At 44.3% G+C, this 16,479-nt stretch overlaps 1 protein-coding gene across 1 annotated transcript in view; it reads left to right on the top strand.

Annotated features, from left to right (window-relative positions):
• RAB30 (RAB30, member RAS oncogene family) overlaps positions 1-16,077 on the top strand; it is a 54,662-nt gene extending 38,585 nt beyond the window's left edge. Inside the window, exons 2-5 of the mRNA XM_069879908.1 lie at positions 518-618; positions 2,095-2,178; positions 8,313-8,496; positions 11,851-16,077. Of these exons, the coding sequence (XP_069736009.1) occupies positions 526-618; positions 2,095-2,178; positions 8,313-8,496; positions 11,851-12,101 (612 nt within the window). The 5' untranslated portion in view covers positions 518-525 and the 3' untranslated portion in view covers positions 12,102-16,077. The remainder of the gene's footprint in view (positions 1-517; positions 619-2,094; positions 2,179-8,312; positions 8,497-11,850) is intronic.
• Positions 16,078-16,479: the final 402 nt, after the last annotated feature.

The raw sequence follows: 16,479 nt of genomic DNA, 5'->3' as shown, positions 1-16,479 counted from the left end.
GCCCAATTGTGTCAGCTTGTCCTCATACAGGAAGTGCTCCAGCCCTCAGATCATCTTTGTGGCCACCTCTGGACTTGCTCTTACAGATCCATGTCCTTCTTGTGCTGTATTGTTCCAACAGAAATAAATTACGCAATCCCCTTGGGCAGCGTGGCACGCTGTCCTTTGGAGCTGGCACAATTAAAAGAGAAACAAACATTTGGGGGAATCTAAGAAATGGTGCCTTGAGCTTGTGGAGCATTGCTCTGAAAGCTGAGAACCAGTATCTGTACTTCACAAGCAGCCAGGTCACATGGAAAGCAAAAACATGGCTGAGGTTTCATGGCAACTGATGTTGAACTAACGTGGATGCCCCCACTCAGAGTGGGAAGGGCTTTTCTCTCTTATCTCATAGTGATGCACACACATGAAGACCTTTGTTCTGGTATTTGGAAGAATAAAGTTCAGCAGAAATAAAAAGGCATGTCCCTACTACCTTGGTTCACATTGTGTTGTGCTCTCTTTCTCTCTCTTGCAGCTGCATAAATGAGTATGGAAGATTATGATTTCCTCTTCAAAATTGTTTTAATTGGTAATGCTGGTGTGGGGAAGACCTGCTTAGTCCGTCGCTTTACTCAGGTAAGACTGGCCCCCTCTTGGATGTGGGACATCAGGGTGAGGACAGCGCTGGGAGGAGTGTGGAGCCTGTGGCTTTGCGCCAAGGGCTTTGCTGGCATTGCAACTTTGAGGAATTTCTCTGCACTCTTGGTGTGTGCATCACCTATAGCAACATACTAGGACCAGCAGCGCATCTGTATCTAGTGCTGTACTTACCCCTGTTGGGGACCTAAACTCTCTCTTAAGCTAGAAAGTCTTCTCTGAAAGCTACTGGGAAAACATTTCCTGATTTGGATGTGCTCTGGACCAGTTACAGGGACTAGCACATCTCCTGGTGTTCTCTCATGTTCCTTCTCTTCCCCATCACTCCTGCCACTGCACAAAGCTCTGCCTGTTGTTTGGCATTAGTAGATCATTAAATAATCTGCATCCTGGGCTGTCAGTCCAGTGTATTCTGTTAAACACCAGACCTTTTTTGTAGCAGAAGAGCAGGGAAAGGATTAGGCTTTTGCGATCTGGGGCAGCAGATTATGCACTATAAAACCTAAGTTATGAGTTTTTTATTGCACTGTCCTCTAGGAATTGTCAGCAAATTTCCCCCTCGCTGTTAATTTTAGTTTTAAAGCCATGGTGATGTTAAACACTCTCCAACTGCATATGACAGCCAGTGGCAATCAAACCAGTGAATCAAAGAGTTAACCGCAAAAATCTGTGACCATTTTTGCTGCCTGGGCTTTGGCAGAGCAGCTGTTTTAGAGGATGAACATGCCCCCAAATGAACATGACTTCGTAGACATAGACACTGGAAACCAAAAAGCTTTGTTTAATTTTTGGTTTGGTTTGCTGCTGCTGTTCCTTACTGCTGGTGCTACAGTCAAATGCCACCAGCATCATGCTGGCCCTTGCCATTGCTGTGGTGCTGGCCGTGCCTGGCCCCGTCCTTCGCTCCCAAAATACTGTGCAGACATGTGATGAGCGGTGCTGAGAGCTGCTAGAAATGTCTTTCCATGCCATGATATGTGGTGGAGGGGAGAGGGAAGGCATGAGGTTGCAGGAGCGAAGCATCTCATTCCACATGGATGCTCACACCTCTTTCAATGCATTGGGAAGTAGGATGAAGGCTTCACATTTGCATTTCCCTTAGCTCTTCCAACTGCACAGAAGCAGACGGACTCTCCCTGTCCCTTTATCCCTGGATGCATTCTCCTTTTCTTCTCCTGTTTGGTGGTTCTTCTCCCTTCTTCTCCTCTGAAGTCAACAACTTGCTACATGATTAGGGGACATGTAGGCAGGAAAAATGCTGTGGGGTTGAAGTATGATAACCTTTAAACTGGGGAAATGTCATGTTTTCCTCTCTAAATGTGATGGAAATAAGTGTCTGGGGAAGGGAACAAGGGAGGAATGGTTTTGAGGATGGAAAAAGGTGGGGTTTGACACCTAGAGAGAGTTTTGTCTTGCTACAAAAAGTTGCTTAGTGAAACTCTGATTTTCTTTCAGGGGCTTTTCCCACCGGGTCAAGGAGCCACGATTGGGGTTGACTTTATGATTAAAACCGTGGAGATAAATGGTGAAAAAGTAAAGGTAGGAGCCTGTTGGTTTTAAGTGTAAACTCATGTGGCAGTATCATAGCTGAGGTTTCTTGCTGCAGCTCTCCCACTGCAAAACGGCACATGGGGAAGTACAGGGTTGTCTGACATGGCTCAGGCTTTGCTGGCTCTGATATATAAGGTTTCCCTGGAGCCTTCTCTTCTCCAGGCTGAACCATCCCAATGCTTTCAGCCTGTCTTCATATGGGAGGTGCTCCAGCCCTCTGATCATCTTCATGGCCCTGCTTCTAGACCCGTTCCATATGCTTCTTAGGCTGGGGATTCCAGAACTGGACAGAGTACTCAGGTAGGGTCTCATGAGAGCGGAATAGATGGGGAGGAATCACCTCCCTTGACCTGCTGGCCACACAGGTTGAGGTGGGAGAAGAGTATGGTTATCTGAGCCTCTAATATCAAGATGTCTAGGATCTCTGGGCTGCTCCTGGAATTACTCAGCCTGCATTAAATCCACAGGCATCAAAGTGGAAGACAGGTTTTTTCCCCTTTTGCTGCCATCTTCAAATCTACTAATGAGCAAATAGGAGAGTGGCAGCAGTGTGACAGTAGCTAGATGTGGCATTGAGACCCGTTTTTAAGCTTGTGTGAGTGATGAGATGGGAACAGTGGACTCGTGCAGATTTTGAGCCCTGGATTTTTCACCTGTATTTCAGTGCAGAGAGGGTTTTTTTTTCAGAAGAAAATAAGGTAGATTTAGATGAGATATTAGGAAGAAATGTTTTAGTGTGAGGGTGGTGAGGCACTGGAACAGGTTGCCCAGAGAAGTCATGGATGCCCCATCCCTGGAGGTGTTCATGGCTAGGTTGGATCGGACTTGGAGCAACCTGATCCAGTGGAAGGTGTCCTTGCCTGTGGCAGGGGGTTGGAACTGGATGGTCTTTAAGTTCTTCTGAACAAAACTATTCTATGATTCTAGGGTTAGGACAGATTTTAAAAGCCATGGTCATGTTAGCAGGCTGACATGAGGAACTGTACAAGCCTATGGCAAGTGATGGCCCCTAACCATGAGACCTTCCAGCCTGAGCAGGAGAAGGACAAGAGGTATAAATACCTTCTGCTGATAAAGACTGAGTTAATGTTCAGCACTCACTGCGCCAGTGGAACAGAGCAGCAGGCAGGAATGCAATGAGGATCACATGTAGCTCTTATGCTCTTGGTGTTTCACCCAGTGGTTGTAATGCTTATTAGCAGGCAGATGGTGTAGCAGGGTTGGCTAGGACATGGATGCGGCTTGTCCAGGCTCCTCGGACAGTAGAGGTGCTTCTTTCAGCCAAAACTAGCTCCAGTGAAGCAGCTCAGTGAAATGAAGCTGGTAAATGGCTTATGTACTGCACAGAAGGTGGAATTAATTTTTTCCCATATATACCTGGCTTATACCAGCTGCCTCAAGATTGTCCTGGTCAATGGAGGGAAAAAGGCAATCCCTGATGAAGATTAATCCCATCCCCTTCAGACAAGTCTCCTTTCCAAGCTTCTGGTTCCCTGTCGAGTACAAATGGATACTTAAGAACAGTGCTTATATTCAAGGTCTGGTTTTTTGGACAGATGAACTCCTCCTAAGGATTTGTCTGCATTTAACTCGGTGCTCTTGTTAGTGCTGGTGGATGAGAAGCTCACGATGAGCCAGCAATGTGTAATTTCAGCCCAGAAAGCCAATCATATCCTGGGCTGCATCCAAAGAACCATGGCCACCGGGGCGAGGGAGAGGATTCTCCTCTTCTGCTCTGCTCTCATGAGACCTCACCTGGAGTCCTGTGTTCTGTTTGGGAGTTCTCAGAATGGGAAGGACATGGATCTATTAGAGTGAATCCAGAGGAGGCCAGGGAGGTGATCTGATGGCACCTCCTATAGGAGGGCAGGCTGAGAGAGTTTCGGTTGTCCAGTGTGGAGAAGAGAAGGCTCTGTGGAAGCCTTATAGCAGCCTTCCCATACTTAAAGGGGCCTACAGGAAAGCTGGGGAGCGACTCTTCATCAGGGAGTGCAAGGTTAGGACAAGGGGGGATGGTTTTAATCTGAAAGAGGTGAGATTTAGATGAGACATTAGGAAGAATTTTTTTCCTTTGAGGATGGTGAGGCACTGAAGCAGGTATCCCAGAGAAGTGCTGGATGCCCCATCCCTAGAGGTGTTCAAGGCCAGGTTGGGTGAGGCTCCAGGCAACCTGATCTAGTGGAAGGTGTCCCTGCAGGAGGGTTGAAACTGGATAATCTTTAAGGACCCTTCCAGTCCAAACCATTCTGTGACCATTTTAGGATTCTGTGATGTAATCCTGTTTTAAGACTAGCTTGGACTGAGGATGCAAACTCCATAAGAGAAACTGTGGAGCAGTTATGCCAACATGGGCTATCTCAGGGGAAGGACAGTTCAGGGAAGCTCTACAAGCTAAATGCAAACTCATTACCAGTGCCTGCTGCCCTGCAAACATCTGATGAATATACAAGTGTCCACTGAAACAGCTCTCTTTATCACCTTAGGGCTGGCTTGAGTTTCACAGAGCCTTAGTAAGCTGGTATACCAGCTATATTTCACATATCAAATAATGAGTTGGTAAATTATATTCCCTTCCCTGACCCCACCAGCAGAGTAAATTGGAGTTGCCTGAGCTCAGCCACAATGGTTAAGCCTGGGAGGAACCTTACTGTGATATGTTTGGGCATTTGGATGAGCCTTCTGGAGTCTGAAATGCAAACAGATTTCTTTCAGGGAGTGATCTTGTAGCTGTAAGTTTTTGAGTAAGAAGTGCTAGTGAGAATAAACATTTAATGAGCAGGAAAAGCAGGAATGAGTCAGAGCACAGAGCAATGAAAATGACAACTCAGTCAAACGAGGCGCTTCTGTGGCTGTCAGCTCATTTAATAGTGCCTGAGCCATGACTCCACTTCTGTGCTGGGCAGCATCTCCTGCATGTCTGCTGGGATCCAGGATGAGAGAGCAGAGCTGTTTAGCACAAAGGTTTTCAGACTGGAAAATAAATTATAGATTTCTGGGGAAAAATGCTTCTCAGCTTTTCAAAATTAAATTTGAAAGCCAGCAGAAATGGAATTGCTAGAATGAAAGCTGTGTGCAAGCCATATCAGGTCATAGAATCAAAGAATGGTTTGTGTTGGAAAGAACCTTAAAAATCACTAAGTTCCAACTGCCTGCCATGGGAAGGGACACCTTCCACTAGATCAGGTTGCTCAGAGCCTCATCCAGTTTGGTCTTGAAGAGCACCTCCAGGGATGGGGCACCCATGACTTCTCTGGGAAACCTGCTCCAGTGCCTCACCACGCTCACAGTGAACAATTTCTTTGTAATATCTCATCTAAATTACCCCTCTTTCAGCTTAAAACCATTCACCCTTGTCCTATCCCTGCACTCCCTGATGAAGAGCCCCTCCCCAGCTTTCCTTGTAGCCGTGTTTAAGTGTGAGTGGCTCCTAAAGCTTCCTGACAGAGGCATGCAGGTGAGGGGCTTTTGACATGCCTGGCCTTTCCTAGTAAAGCCAAAAATATGCGCAGCACCTGGACTAAGAGGTTACATGAATTCAAGCCAAGTAGATGGCAGTTATCACGCTGGTCAAAGCTAAACATCCTTAATGTCACAGACAGAGCACTGTGCTATATGGACCTGTGATGTTATTGCATTTGGAGGAAGTGTTCATATGTGTAAAGCTAAATCACAGAATCATAGAATGCTTTGGGTTGGAAGAGACCTGTACAGGTCATCCAGTCCAATCTCCCTACATAAACAGGGACATCTTTAACTCTCTCAGGTTGCTCAGAGCCCCATCCAACCTAACTTTGAATGTTTCCAGGGATGGGGCCTCCACTGCCTCCCTGAGCAACGTATTCTAGTGTTTCACCACCCTCAGTGTAAAAAATGTCTACCTTATATCCCGTCTAAATCTACTCTCCCTCAGTTTAAAACCATTACTCCTTGTCCTGTTGAAACAGGCTTTGCTAAAAAATCTGTTCATATCTTTCCTGTAGACCCCCTTTAAGTACTGCAAGGCTGCTATAGGGTCTCCCTGAAACCTTCTTTTCGCCAGGCTAAATAACCCCAGCTCTCTCAGCTTGTCATGTATGTGCAGATGTTGGGAGAGCGGTTAGCATTGTCTGGCTCCAAGGATATAAACATCTAGGTTTTTTGAAGGCTGACTCAGACACTGTCCTTTGGTTCCTCTGAAGAAAAGATACAAGTAAAATGGTTGCTGTAAAATATTTTATTTGGCAGAAATAATTCGGTGACTGAGGGATCTGGAGTTGTTTATCCTGGAGAAGAGGCCGAGGGATGATCGTATTGCTCTCTTCAGCTATGTGAAAGGACGTTTTAATCATGTGGGTGCTGGTCTCTTCTCCCAAGTAACAGGTGATGGGAAGAGAGGAAATGGCCTCAAGGTGGACCGGGGAGGTTTAGCTTGGATAATAGGAAAATTTTCTTTACTGGAAGTGGTAAAACACTGGAAGAGGCTTCCCAGGGAAGTGGAGTCCCCATCTCTAGTGGTATACAAAAAAACATGTGGATGTGGCACTTCAGGACCTGGTTTAGTAGGCATGGTGGTGTTGGGCTGACAATTGCACTGGGTGACTTTTCCAACTTTAATGATTCTATGATTCTGTTAAGTAATCAGTGGTCTGAAGTGTGAGCTGTCCATGTGGGGTGCAGGAAGAGTTCATCAGTGTCTATGAGGTCAGGAACTCTTCCCTGCCATCTGCACCCAGCTCACATGTAGACTCTTGACTGTAACCAGTAAGAAAACAGCTGAGCAGCAACAATATTATCAGTATTTTTCCACCTGCCAGATTTTAGGTGCAGATTTGTTTCAATGAGGACGCATTTGTTGTCTGAATTTCATATGCAAGTAATTTCACTTCTGGTTTTGTATGTTACTGAACTGCAGGTGCCAGGTTCAGCTGTTTCAAAGCAACTGTGCCAAGAGATCAAGCACAATGGTGCCCACGAGCTGTGAGCCAGCCATGAATCACTTTCTCTGGAAAATTGTACTCTCTCAAAATCATACCCCATGTCTGAAAGCTGCCACTGGGAGCTCTCATTTCAAACTAACACATTTATGATGAGTAGCTGGCATAGTTTGACTTTGGAACTGGGCAAGAATAAAGTTTTCTGTGCTAGAGGCTGCTAGATACATGGAAGGAATCTCAAATACTTTAACATTTTCTTCCCAAAATCCAAAATACACAGGATTCTGGCTGGAAATCAGCCTTTCACATATTTAATTCCAGGGGGAGATGCTTTAAAAAAAGAAAGCTGAAGCAGAGAAGTGCTCTTTTATGCTGAAATGGTTTCATTTTGGATGTCTGTTTCTTTGACTGCTTTTTTGAAGGTTTTCATGACCTGCCAAAAAATATCAGATGGTCAAATTTTAAAAACAATATTAGTATTGGGAAATATATGTTGTTTTCCTTAACCCGGTAGGTTTGCCAAGCAGTTATGACGTCTTTGATGTAGTTAAGGACATGTCAAACAGTTCTGCATGTTGAGAACACAGGCAGCAAGCAACTGGGCGAGATGGCTGAAGTTATAGAAAGGAAACATGTTTGGAGCCTTTGAATCAGGCTTCAGCTGAGCTCCTTGTTCACTATTGTGGTTTCCATCCATCAGTGCATCATCTCAGGATAACTATAACTTGAGGAGCTAGAGGAGAGATAAATGGATGCTGCTGCTGGTTGGGTTTCAGAGGCAGGGGAAGTGACTGTTTGATAGGAATGGTTGGACTCGACGATCCAGTGGGTCTCTTCCAACCTGGTTATTCTATGATTCTATGACTTTCTCACTGCAGTGCCTGTGTTGTAACTCCAAGCCAGCAGCTCTGTCCACAGCAGAGGGAGATGCTAGCAGTCACATGAAAGCTCGCAGACCCGGGGCTTCCAGGAGCCATCAGCCACTGTGCCAGCTGACTCTGTGCCTTGCATTCCAATCCACAAGTGCAGGAATGGAGACAAAAAATGCTGGGGGAAGAAAAGCCAAAGGGGAGGAGAGCTAAGTGCTTTCCCAGCTTTGGTTTTACCCTCAAGGTCGCTTGACTTTTTTAGGTCAAAACAGTGGTGCTATCAAATAAGAAAAAGTTAAATATTTTTTTCTCCTTTTACCCTTCCTTGTTATGTAAAAAGCTGCAGATCTGGGACACAGCAGGACAAGAGCGATTCCGGTCCATCACGCAGAGTTACTATCGCAGCGCTAACGCATTAATCTTGACCTATGACATCACCTGTGAAGAATCCTTCCGGTGTCTCCCTGAGTGGCTGCGAGAAATCGAGCAGTATGCCAGCAATAAGGTCATAACCGTGCTAGTGGGTAAGCGACGATCATCCCTTTTTGGGGGTGGTGAGATGAGAGGACGAGCTGTGCATGTCAAGGGTTTGGTGACAGATGGAGTTGTTAGCAGGAAGAAAATGTGGCAACCGTGGGAACTGGTGGTGGACGATGCTCAGACTGGTGTGGCAGATCTTGTTGCCAACAGATAGCAACCACAGGTGAGCCACTGGGTGCAGCTGATGCCTTAAAAGCAGTGTCTGCAAACAACCCCGGGATGCTGATACTGGTGTTCAGGACACCACAGCCACTTCTTGAAGTGTGGTCCTGTTTCTGGTCTAAAGCTATTGCATGCAGAGATGGATGCTTCCCACTAGTTAGTCCCATGTCAGACTGAAGTGCTGATGCTGTAGCTACCAACTGAGCTAAGAATAGAGCAGTTTCCCTTGTGACTCTCAGCTCATATATCTACAGGTAAACGAGGATGAATTGAGAGTAGCCCTGAAGAGAAGGACTTAGGGGTGCTGGTAGATGAGAAGCTCAACATGAGCCAGCAATGTGTGCTTGCAGCCCAGGAAGCCAGGCTTATCCTGGGCTGCATCCAAAGAAGTGTGACCAGCAGGTCGAGGGAGGGGATTCTGCCCCTCTACTCTGCTCTTGTGAGATGTCACCTGGAGCCCTGCATTCAGCTCTGGAGTTCTCAGTACCAGAAGGACATGGATCTGTTGGAGCAAGTGTAGAGGAGCTCACGGAGATGATCTGAGAGCTGGAGCACCTCCCATATGAGGACAGGCTGAGAGAGTTGGGGTTGTCCAGCCTGGAGAAGAGAAAGCTGCAGGGAGACCTTATAGCAGCCTTCCAGTACTAAAAAGTGACCTACAGGAAAGGTGGGGAGGGGCTCTTTATCAGGGAGTGCACGGATAGGACGAAGGGGAATGAGTTTGAGCTGAAAGAGGTGAGATTTAGATGAGACGTTAGGAAGAATTTTTTTCCTTTGAGGATGGTGAGTCACTGGAGCAGGTTTCCCAGAGAGTGCTGGATGCCCCATCCCTGGAGATGTTCTTCAAGACCAAGTTGGATGAGGCTTTGAGCACACTGATCCAGTGGAAAGTGTCCCTGCCCATGGCAGTGGCATTTGAACTGTATGATCTTTAAGGTCCCTTCCAACTCAAACCATTCTGTGATTCTGTCTGCTTAAGGTAGGCTCACCTGCAGGTTGCTGGACCCCATAGTTGTGGGACAAGAAGAGTCTCGTCTCAACTGGGTCAGGGAACTGGGAACCAGGTCAGGCTGTGTGGCATTCACAGGTGGGGCAGAGCTGCAAAAATGGATATCGTTGCATGAATTTTAGGGAAACTAAAAATAAGTACGTGAATTCTATGTTAATCTTTAGAGCTTTAACTCAAGCTACAGCAGACCTCAGGCCATCTGTCTGCTACAGGCAAGGTGAAGGTTATTTTGCCTCCCCGAGTTTTTCTGTGCTCTGCTCGCAGCATCTGATAGTTAGGACTTGGCTTTTAAAAGGCCAAGGATATATAAAGAGCAATGCAAAAATAACTTGAGGAAAGCCAAAAAGTTTCATATTGCGGTGTCATTATCTCCTTTAATAGCTTGCTTTTTAAAATTAAAGTCTAGAAGATTGTAAAATGTGTTTAAAGTGTCTTTAAAAATCTTTTGTGGTACATCCCCCAGGGGTATTGCAAGTGGATGTTGTGATTTAAGGAGCTTCCCTACAAGAAACACATTACACTCCATGCGAAGGATATGGTGCATGTACAAATGATGCAGACATAATTAATAGATGACTAACAAATGTATACATGGGTTTTTTTAGGGACCATTAAGTTAGTTATCAGCATTAATATTAAAGTTAATTATCAGTTAATTATTGCAGTCTAGAAGGCCAACTGTATCTTGGGCTGCATCAAAAGAAGCACGGCCAGCAGGTCAGTGGAGGTGATTCTGCCCCTCTACTCTGCTTTGGTGAGACCTCACCTGGAGTCCTGTGTCCAGCTTTGGGGCCGTTAGCACAGGAAGAACATGGGTCTGTTAGAGCAAGTTCAGAGGAGGCCATGAAAATTAGGCAAGGGCTGTAGCACCTCCTGTACGAGGACAGGCTGAGAGAGTTAGGCTTGTTCAGCCTGGAGAAGAGAAGGCTGCGGAATGACCTTCCAGTGCTTAAAGGGGGCCTGCAAGAAAGATGGAGACTTTTTATCAAGGCCTGTTGTGACAGACAAGGAATGGTGGTTTTAAACTGAGGGACAGTAGATTTAGACTGGATATAAGAAGAAATCTTTTACAATGAAGGTGGTGAAACACTGAAACAGGTTGCCCAGGGAGGTAGTGGAGGCCCCATGCCTGGAAATGTTCAAGGTCAGGTTGGATGGGACTCTGAGCAACCTGGTAGAGTTAAAGATGTCCTTTCTATGATTTTGTGATCTGCAGCACAAACCATAAATCGTAACAGCACAGTACACGCTTTGAAGATGGTGACACCCACAAACTGCTTGTGTTGAGTGATAATTTCTTTAGCAAAGTAACTTCAGGGTATGCAGCAGGGCCAAGAAACTGCTTTATCAGGAGAGGAAGGGGATCTTGGACAAGAGGAGGGTAATAAGACATGGCTTGCCAGTGGAAGGGCTGTTTTTCTCCCACCAGTTCTCATAAAATTGCTAGTAGGAGCGAGACCAGTTTCCTCCTGAATCTGCTGAGTCCATGGACACAGCCCCCAGTTATCACAGGTCCTGGTCTGTTATCTTCCTTGTAAGGTTAATTTATTTCAAAACCATCATGTTTGAATGGCTGTGGCCAGTAATAGGGTGTAATCTTACGAGCTGCTTGCCTTGGGTATTAATTGACTCTGCTAAACTGAGCTCTCCAAAGGAAGGGGCTGGTTTCTCACTCTACCTCACTCTGAGAGTGGCCTTGAACCCATCCCTCTTCCAGCCTCGACAGACAAATCCTTTGTGGGAGTATTGATATAGGAAAGAAACCTTCCATGCCACGCTTCTTTTAAACCTCATAATGACATGAGAAATGTCATGTTTAGTATCTTGCATGCCCTAATTGACATTTTAAGTGTTTTTTCAGTATTTTTCAATAGATCTTAAAATGGAAATCCTTTAATATTGGTTGATAGGAGCAAACAGATGCACTGGTGCTAAATTAAAGGTAACTGACATGGATGTTCACAGGGCATGTTTTATTAAATTAGCTGATATTAAATGAAGTTAGTTGCATGTAGGATAGGGAATCCGCTATTTGGAGGGAAGAAGCACGATGAGTTTCACAACAAAACCACTGTCCGTAGACTTATACAACACCTTTATCAACTTCTGTTTCTCTTGTTTTGGAAGTCAAAATTAATTCCCTTTCTAAAATCTTTTATCAATGCAGGTAATAAGATTGACTTAGCTGATAAGAGGGAAGTCTCCCAGCAAAGAGCTGCAGAGTTTTCTGAAGCACAGGACATGTACTATCTGGAAACCTCAGCAAAAGAATCTGATAATGTGGAAAAACTCTTCCTGGACTTGGCCTGCCGGTTGATCAGTGAGGCACGACAGAACACCCTTGTGAACAATGTCTCATCTCCCTTACCAGGAGAGGGGAAAAGTATCAGCTACTTGACTTGCTGTAATTTTAATTAAAGAGCTGGCATGGGATTTCCCCTTCTGACATGGGTCAAGAGGATTTCTTTTTTTTTTTTTTTTTGCTGGGATTTATCTCCTTGGAGGGAATTCCTGCCACTTTGATCCATCCGGCTTACCCCGAGTCAGGTTGCAGACCTGGAAGCATGGCAGGCTGGCAGCTCCACCTGCATGGCAACGTAGCAGAATATAACGTGGTTTAAATTTCATTTTCCTTGCAGACTCTGGAGCAGATTAGGAAAAGAGTTGCACAAATAATGCAGAGCATGAGCTAATGCGTTTCCTTCTATGGGAGACTAAAGCAGCCTCCCTTCAGGAAGATATTGAAGAGGTCAACATCTCTCTTGCAGAACAATGTGTTTGGTCCTTTTTAAAACTGAAAAAAATAAGAGAGAAACAACAATGAGCACTGACCCTGGACTACTGTGGCAATCTTCTGGGCTGCCAGCGAGTGAGCTCTTGCAACATACAGCATCTGCCGGGGCATGCGTCTTCATGGAGGACTCTGGTGTTTGAAGTAGTGTTGTGTCTCTCATTTACAGGCACTTTCATGAACATGGAATTAAACAAAAATTTACCTATATCAACATTTTCAAGATTCAAGAAGACGTGGATACAGCTCAGTTGCTCCCTTTGGTGCTAGCAATTCAGCAAATATTCCATAGACCAAATGTAGTTTTACTACATTAACGTCCTCTGAATGTGTAACTTAGACTGGCTAGGAAAAAAATACTAATTAGCACTGTTCATTAAAAAATAAAAATCTCATTACCTCTTTTTCTAGGCTTGAACATAGTGGGAAAGGACTGTGCTGCTTTTGGTATCCAACATATGATGAAAAGGTGTTACAGAAATCATAATAAATAAAAAGAAAATTAACTGTCCCTCCTCTAACTAGTAATGGCCTAATGTGAAAAATCAGCCTTGGGAAATGTTATTGTGTTGGAAAAAGCACACCAGACATGACCGAAGTCATGTATGTGCATGGATTGTGTATAAGGGTTCAAAGTGAGCACAGTTTGAAGTGGCAGTCTGCAGTACATCTGGCTTAAAAATAACATCTGAAGGTTCTTGTGGAAAGGCAGGCACACATTTATGTAGAGGGTTTTTTAATGCCAAGTGGAAATAGCAAGGTATTGCAATGGTCCCCTTCTGTGGGACCCATCCAGTGCTCACCTTATGGAACTGCTCTCCAAGACGCTCTTGGAGGTATCTTCTTGGAATATAGTCGCTCCACTAGAGTAGCTTTCAGATTCAGGGCTGTAGAATCATTTAATTTACTTGATGCATTGTACTCTTAATCTCAGACTCCAGTGTACATGTAACTGGTTAGGCAGAAGTGGAAGTACTCTGGACTTTGGTGTGTTATTACTTCTACTGCCATATGCAAATGATGCATTGCAAATTTACACATTGTCATTAAAGTGGGAATTGGAAGGTAGTGAATGCGCACATGAAAAATGATTTTCAGAAGTTTCAGTTCAGTTTTGCTAATCTGGATAAATCCTGGCAATTACATTGTGATATGATGTAATTTAATCAGTTTAAAATTATTTGTCATTTACTGGAGATTATAACAGAGCTTTTGTATTGACATAAAAAGCAGCCAGTAAGTACTTCTTGAAAAGAATTTATAAAGAAAGACATTTAAAAATTTTTTTTTCACATTGTCCTGGAAAGACGACTTTGGGCTGTATCATGTTGTGCCTTTGGTCTGTGATAGGGAGCTGACTCCATGTCAGACAGAGCGGGGAATCGCTGTGTCCTATCGCCATCCTTACTGTTTCCCTTGCCATTTTTCAGGTCACCTTCTTTTATGACTAGTGGTAAAAAGGAAGATGTAGAAATTTTGGTACAAGGCTTATTTGTCATTCAGGTTACACTTAGCAAACTGCTGCCACAAGCGTGAGATGTTGGGGGATGTCATCTGCTGTGCCGGCCTGTCTGGTCCTTTTGCAGTCTCTGCTCATGCTGTAATCCAGAGGATTTAGAAATGTGTGAAACTTGCTGGCTTCTGCTGTGCTGGACCATGTGATGAAGAGCAGTATCTGTCTTGAGCATTCCCCAAGTTGAGCTGTGAAGACCACCCATCTCTGAGACAGCTGATTCTGCACAGCTTTTAAGTAGTTGTTTGAGCAGAGCTCTGGGTATTACATGTAAGGTAACACTCAAGTTATAAATCAGTATGTATTTAATTTGTAAAAGCTGTTACTCTCCTGATGCTGGACTGTCAGCATATAATTGATATCAAATAGGGCAGGGCTGTTTGATTGAGTTAATCAAAGAGAATGGAGACTTCCAGCTAGAACTCCTGTGGGTTCCTCTGCTGGATTTCCAAAGGCACAAAAGTTGGGCATGTACTTTTTATTTCTGCTTAGCACCACCATAAATACATCTTACAGTGCTCCTTGCATCTCTTCTGGAGGTTGAACCGTAGCACTTTATCATAACTGAACTGGCAAAATAGCAGAAATTGCTGCCTTTATTTTCTTGGATATTCACTTTGAGGTTTCTAGAAGGCTAAGTCTCTTTTCCCAGTGCTTTCCTAACGTGTAGTGTTAAGAAGCTAGCTGCCTACTAGCATCCTCCAAGCACTGGTTCTTTTTATTGTTATGAAATCTCCTCCATGTAAAGATTCCATCTCCAGACAGTGATGCGCTTTTGGAGTGGGTTATTTTGCAGCATGTTGCATTTGGGCTGATGTTACAGTAAAGTATCCAACTTCTCCAGGGGCAAATCTGAACCATTGCCTTTCAAATTTCTATGTAGACTTAAAAAGTTGAAAGGAAACATTGGTGGTACGTGCAGTGTTTTATGAGGTCGTGAGCCAAAGCTGTGGTTTGCAAATCACCTCTTTTTCTGCAGTTAACAAAAAACGCTACCTGTTGAAGAACTAATATTTTATTGCAATGACTCCTTTGCAGGAGTTATTTTTATACACTTTCAAATATCTAGTGTGTAGAACCCACCTCTCCTTGTAGCATTGAGGGCTTCTGCTCTGCAGTCTGAAGGCTTCCTGACCAGCAGAAGAGCTTTATCAACTGCTAATGACAACTTAGTGGTGTGCGCACAGTGGTCAGTCTTGAAAAATAAAGGATTAAAAAAAAAAACAAACAAATCCCAATTACCTGACAATCATCTCTCCACCTATGGCCAACACCTTGCTAGAAGAGTGGATTTTTGAGAGAGCTGTCAGTAAAAGCCTTGTGATATTTGCTGCATTGAGCATCCTAAAGCTGTGCAGAATTGATATAATGGAGCCAAATTTAACTGGAAATGTTTTCTGCTATGAAGAGAGCAAGGCATTGCTTTTATTGCTAGACTTTGATGTGTTTTGAGGAAGATGTATTCACAGCCATGGAATGATCTTGGGTGAATATTAATTTTTATAGCGGTTCCATAATGAGACCTCCACATTTTTTTACCCAGTGAGTAGCTCCAGGCAGAAGGCAACATTGGGTGGTGAGCAGATGTTTGCTTTCTGTAGAAAACAGAGATTTGTAAAAATATCTCCTGAAAACTGGATGGTCTAATCTCTGTTTTCCAATTCAGCTGCTGATTCAGTCAGGCTGATCTCTACTAAACCATCAAGTGCCCTGTGCTTCAGATCGCTGTACTTGCTAGGATTTTGTGTTGGATGTTTACACTGCAAGTTTGCTGGGATAACCCATGACTGCCTTCTGTTCCTATTTGTGTTCCCCACAAGAGACCAAGTGCTAGAGTTATGATGGAAAAAGGGAAATTATAAACTCTGTAACGGAGACACTGGATGCCTCTTCCTACCTCTAATAGTGAAGTCTTGATTTGATCCACAGGTAGGTCATTGGAGAGTGCAGTCATATACATGTTGGTGCTGAATGCTAAATGGAATTGTGATCGTTATTTAATGAAAACCACATGTGACAAATTGTCAGGCAAGATACTTGGTTCTTTGCTGTACAACACATGAAACAGCCATTAAAACCTGTCAGCCTGCTGGTGCTGTTTGTGTTTCTGGAAACAGCTAAACTGGTAACAGTTGGCTCCTGCTAGTCTAGGTTTAGTGGTTAATGGCTATTGAATTCCTTCAGCATCAGTAATAACAGCAGCAGACTGAGGTTGACACAAGACAGTGATTTGCAAAGAGGGAAAGTCTAAATTAGTGATTCAGAAGCATGGTGGGTGTGCACCCATACCGAGCTTTTGCTGACAAGGGATGCAATTAGCTATAGTCAAATCCACTGGGTTTTGCCCTGTTTGTTATCCCCAAGGACTGCTGTTTGTTCAGCTGCTTTTCTCCTTGTCTTATCTTTTCAGCATGAAGAACTGTCTGTAACTCGGGCTGAGATGGTGAGCTGGCATGATTTTTGTAGTCAGAGACTGAATTCAGTCTGAAAAT

Source organism: Phaenicophaeus curvirostris, chromosome 1 (genome assembly GCF_032191515.1).
Source record: "Phaenicophaeus curvirostris isolate KB17595 chromosome 1, BPBGC_Pcur_1.0, whole genome shotgun sequence".
Taxonomy (NCBI): domain Eukaryota; kingdom Metazoa; phylum Chordata; class Aves; order Cuculiformes; family Cuculidae; genus Phaenicophaeus; species Phaenicophaeus curvirostris.
The sequence above is the reverse complement of the archived record's forward strand: the minus strand, read 5'-3'. Positions and strand labels throughout refer to the sequence as shown.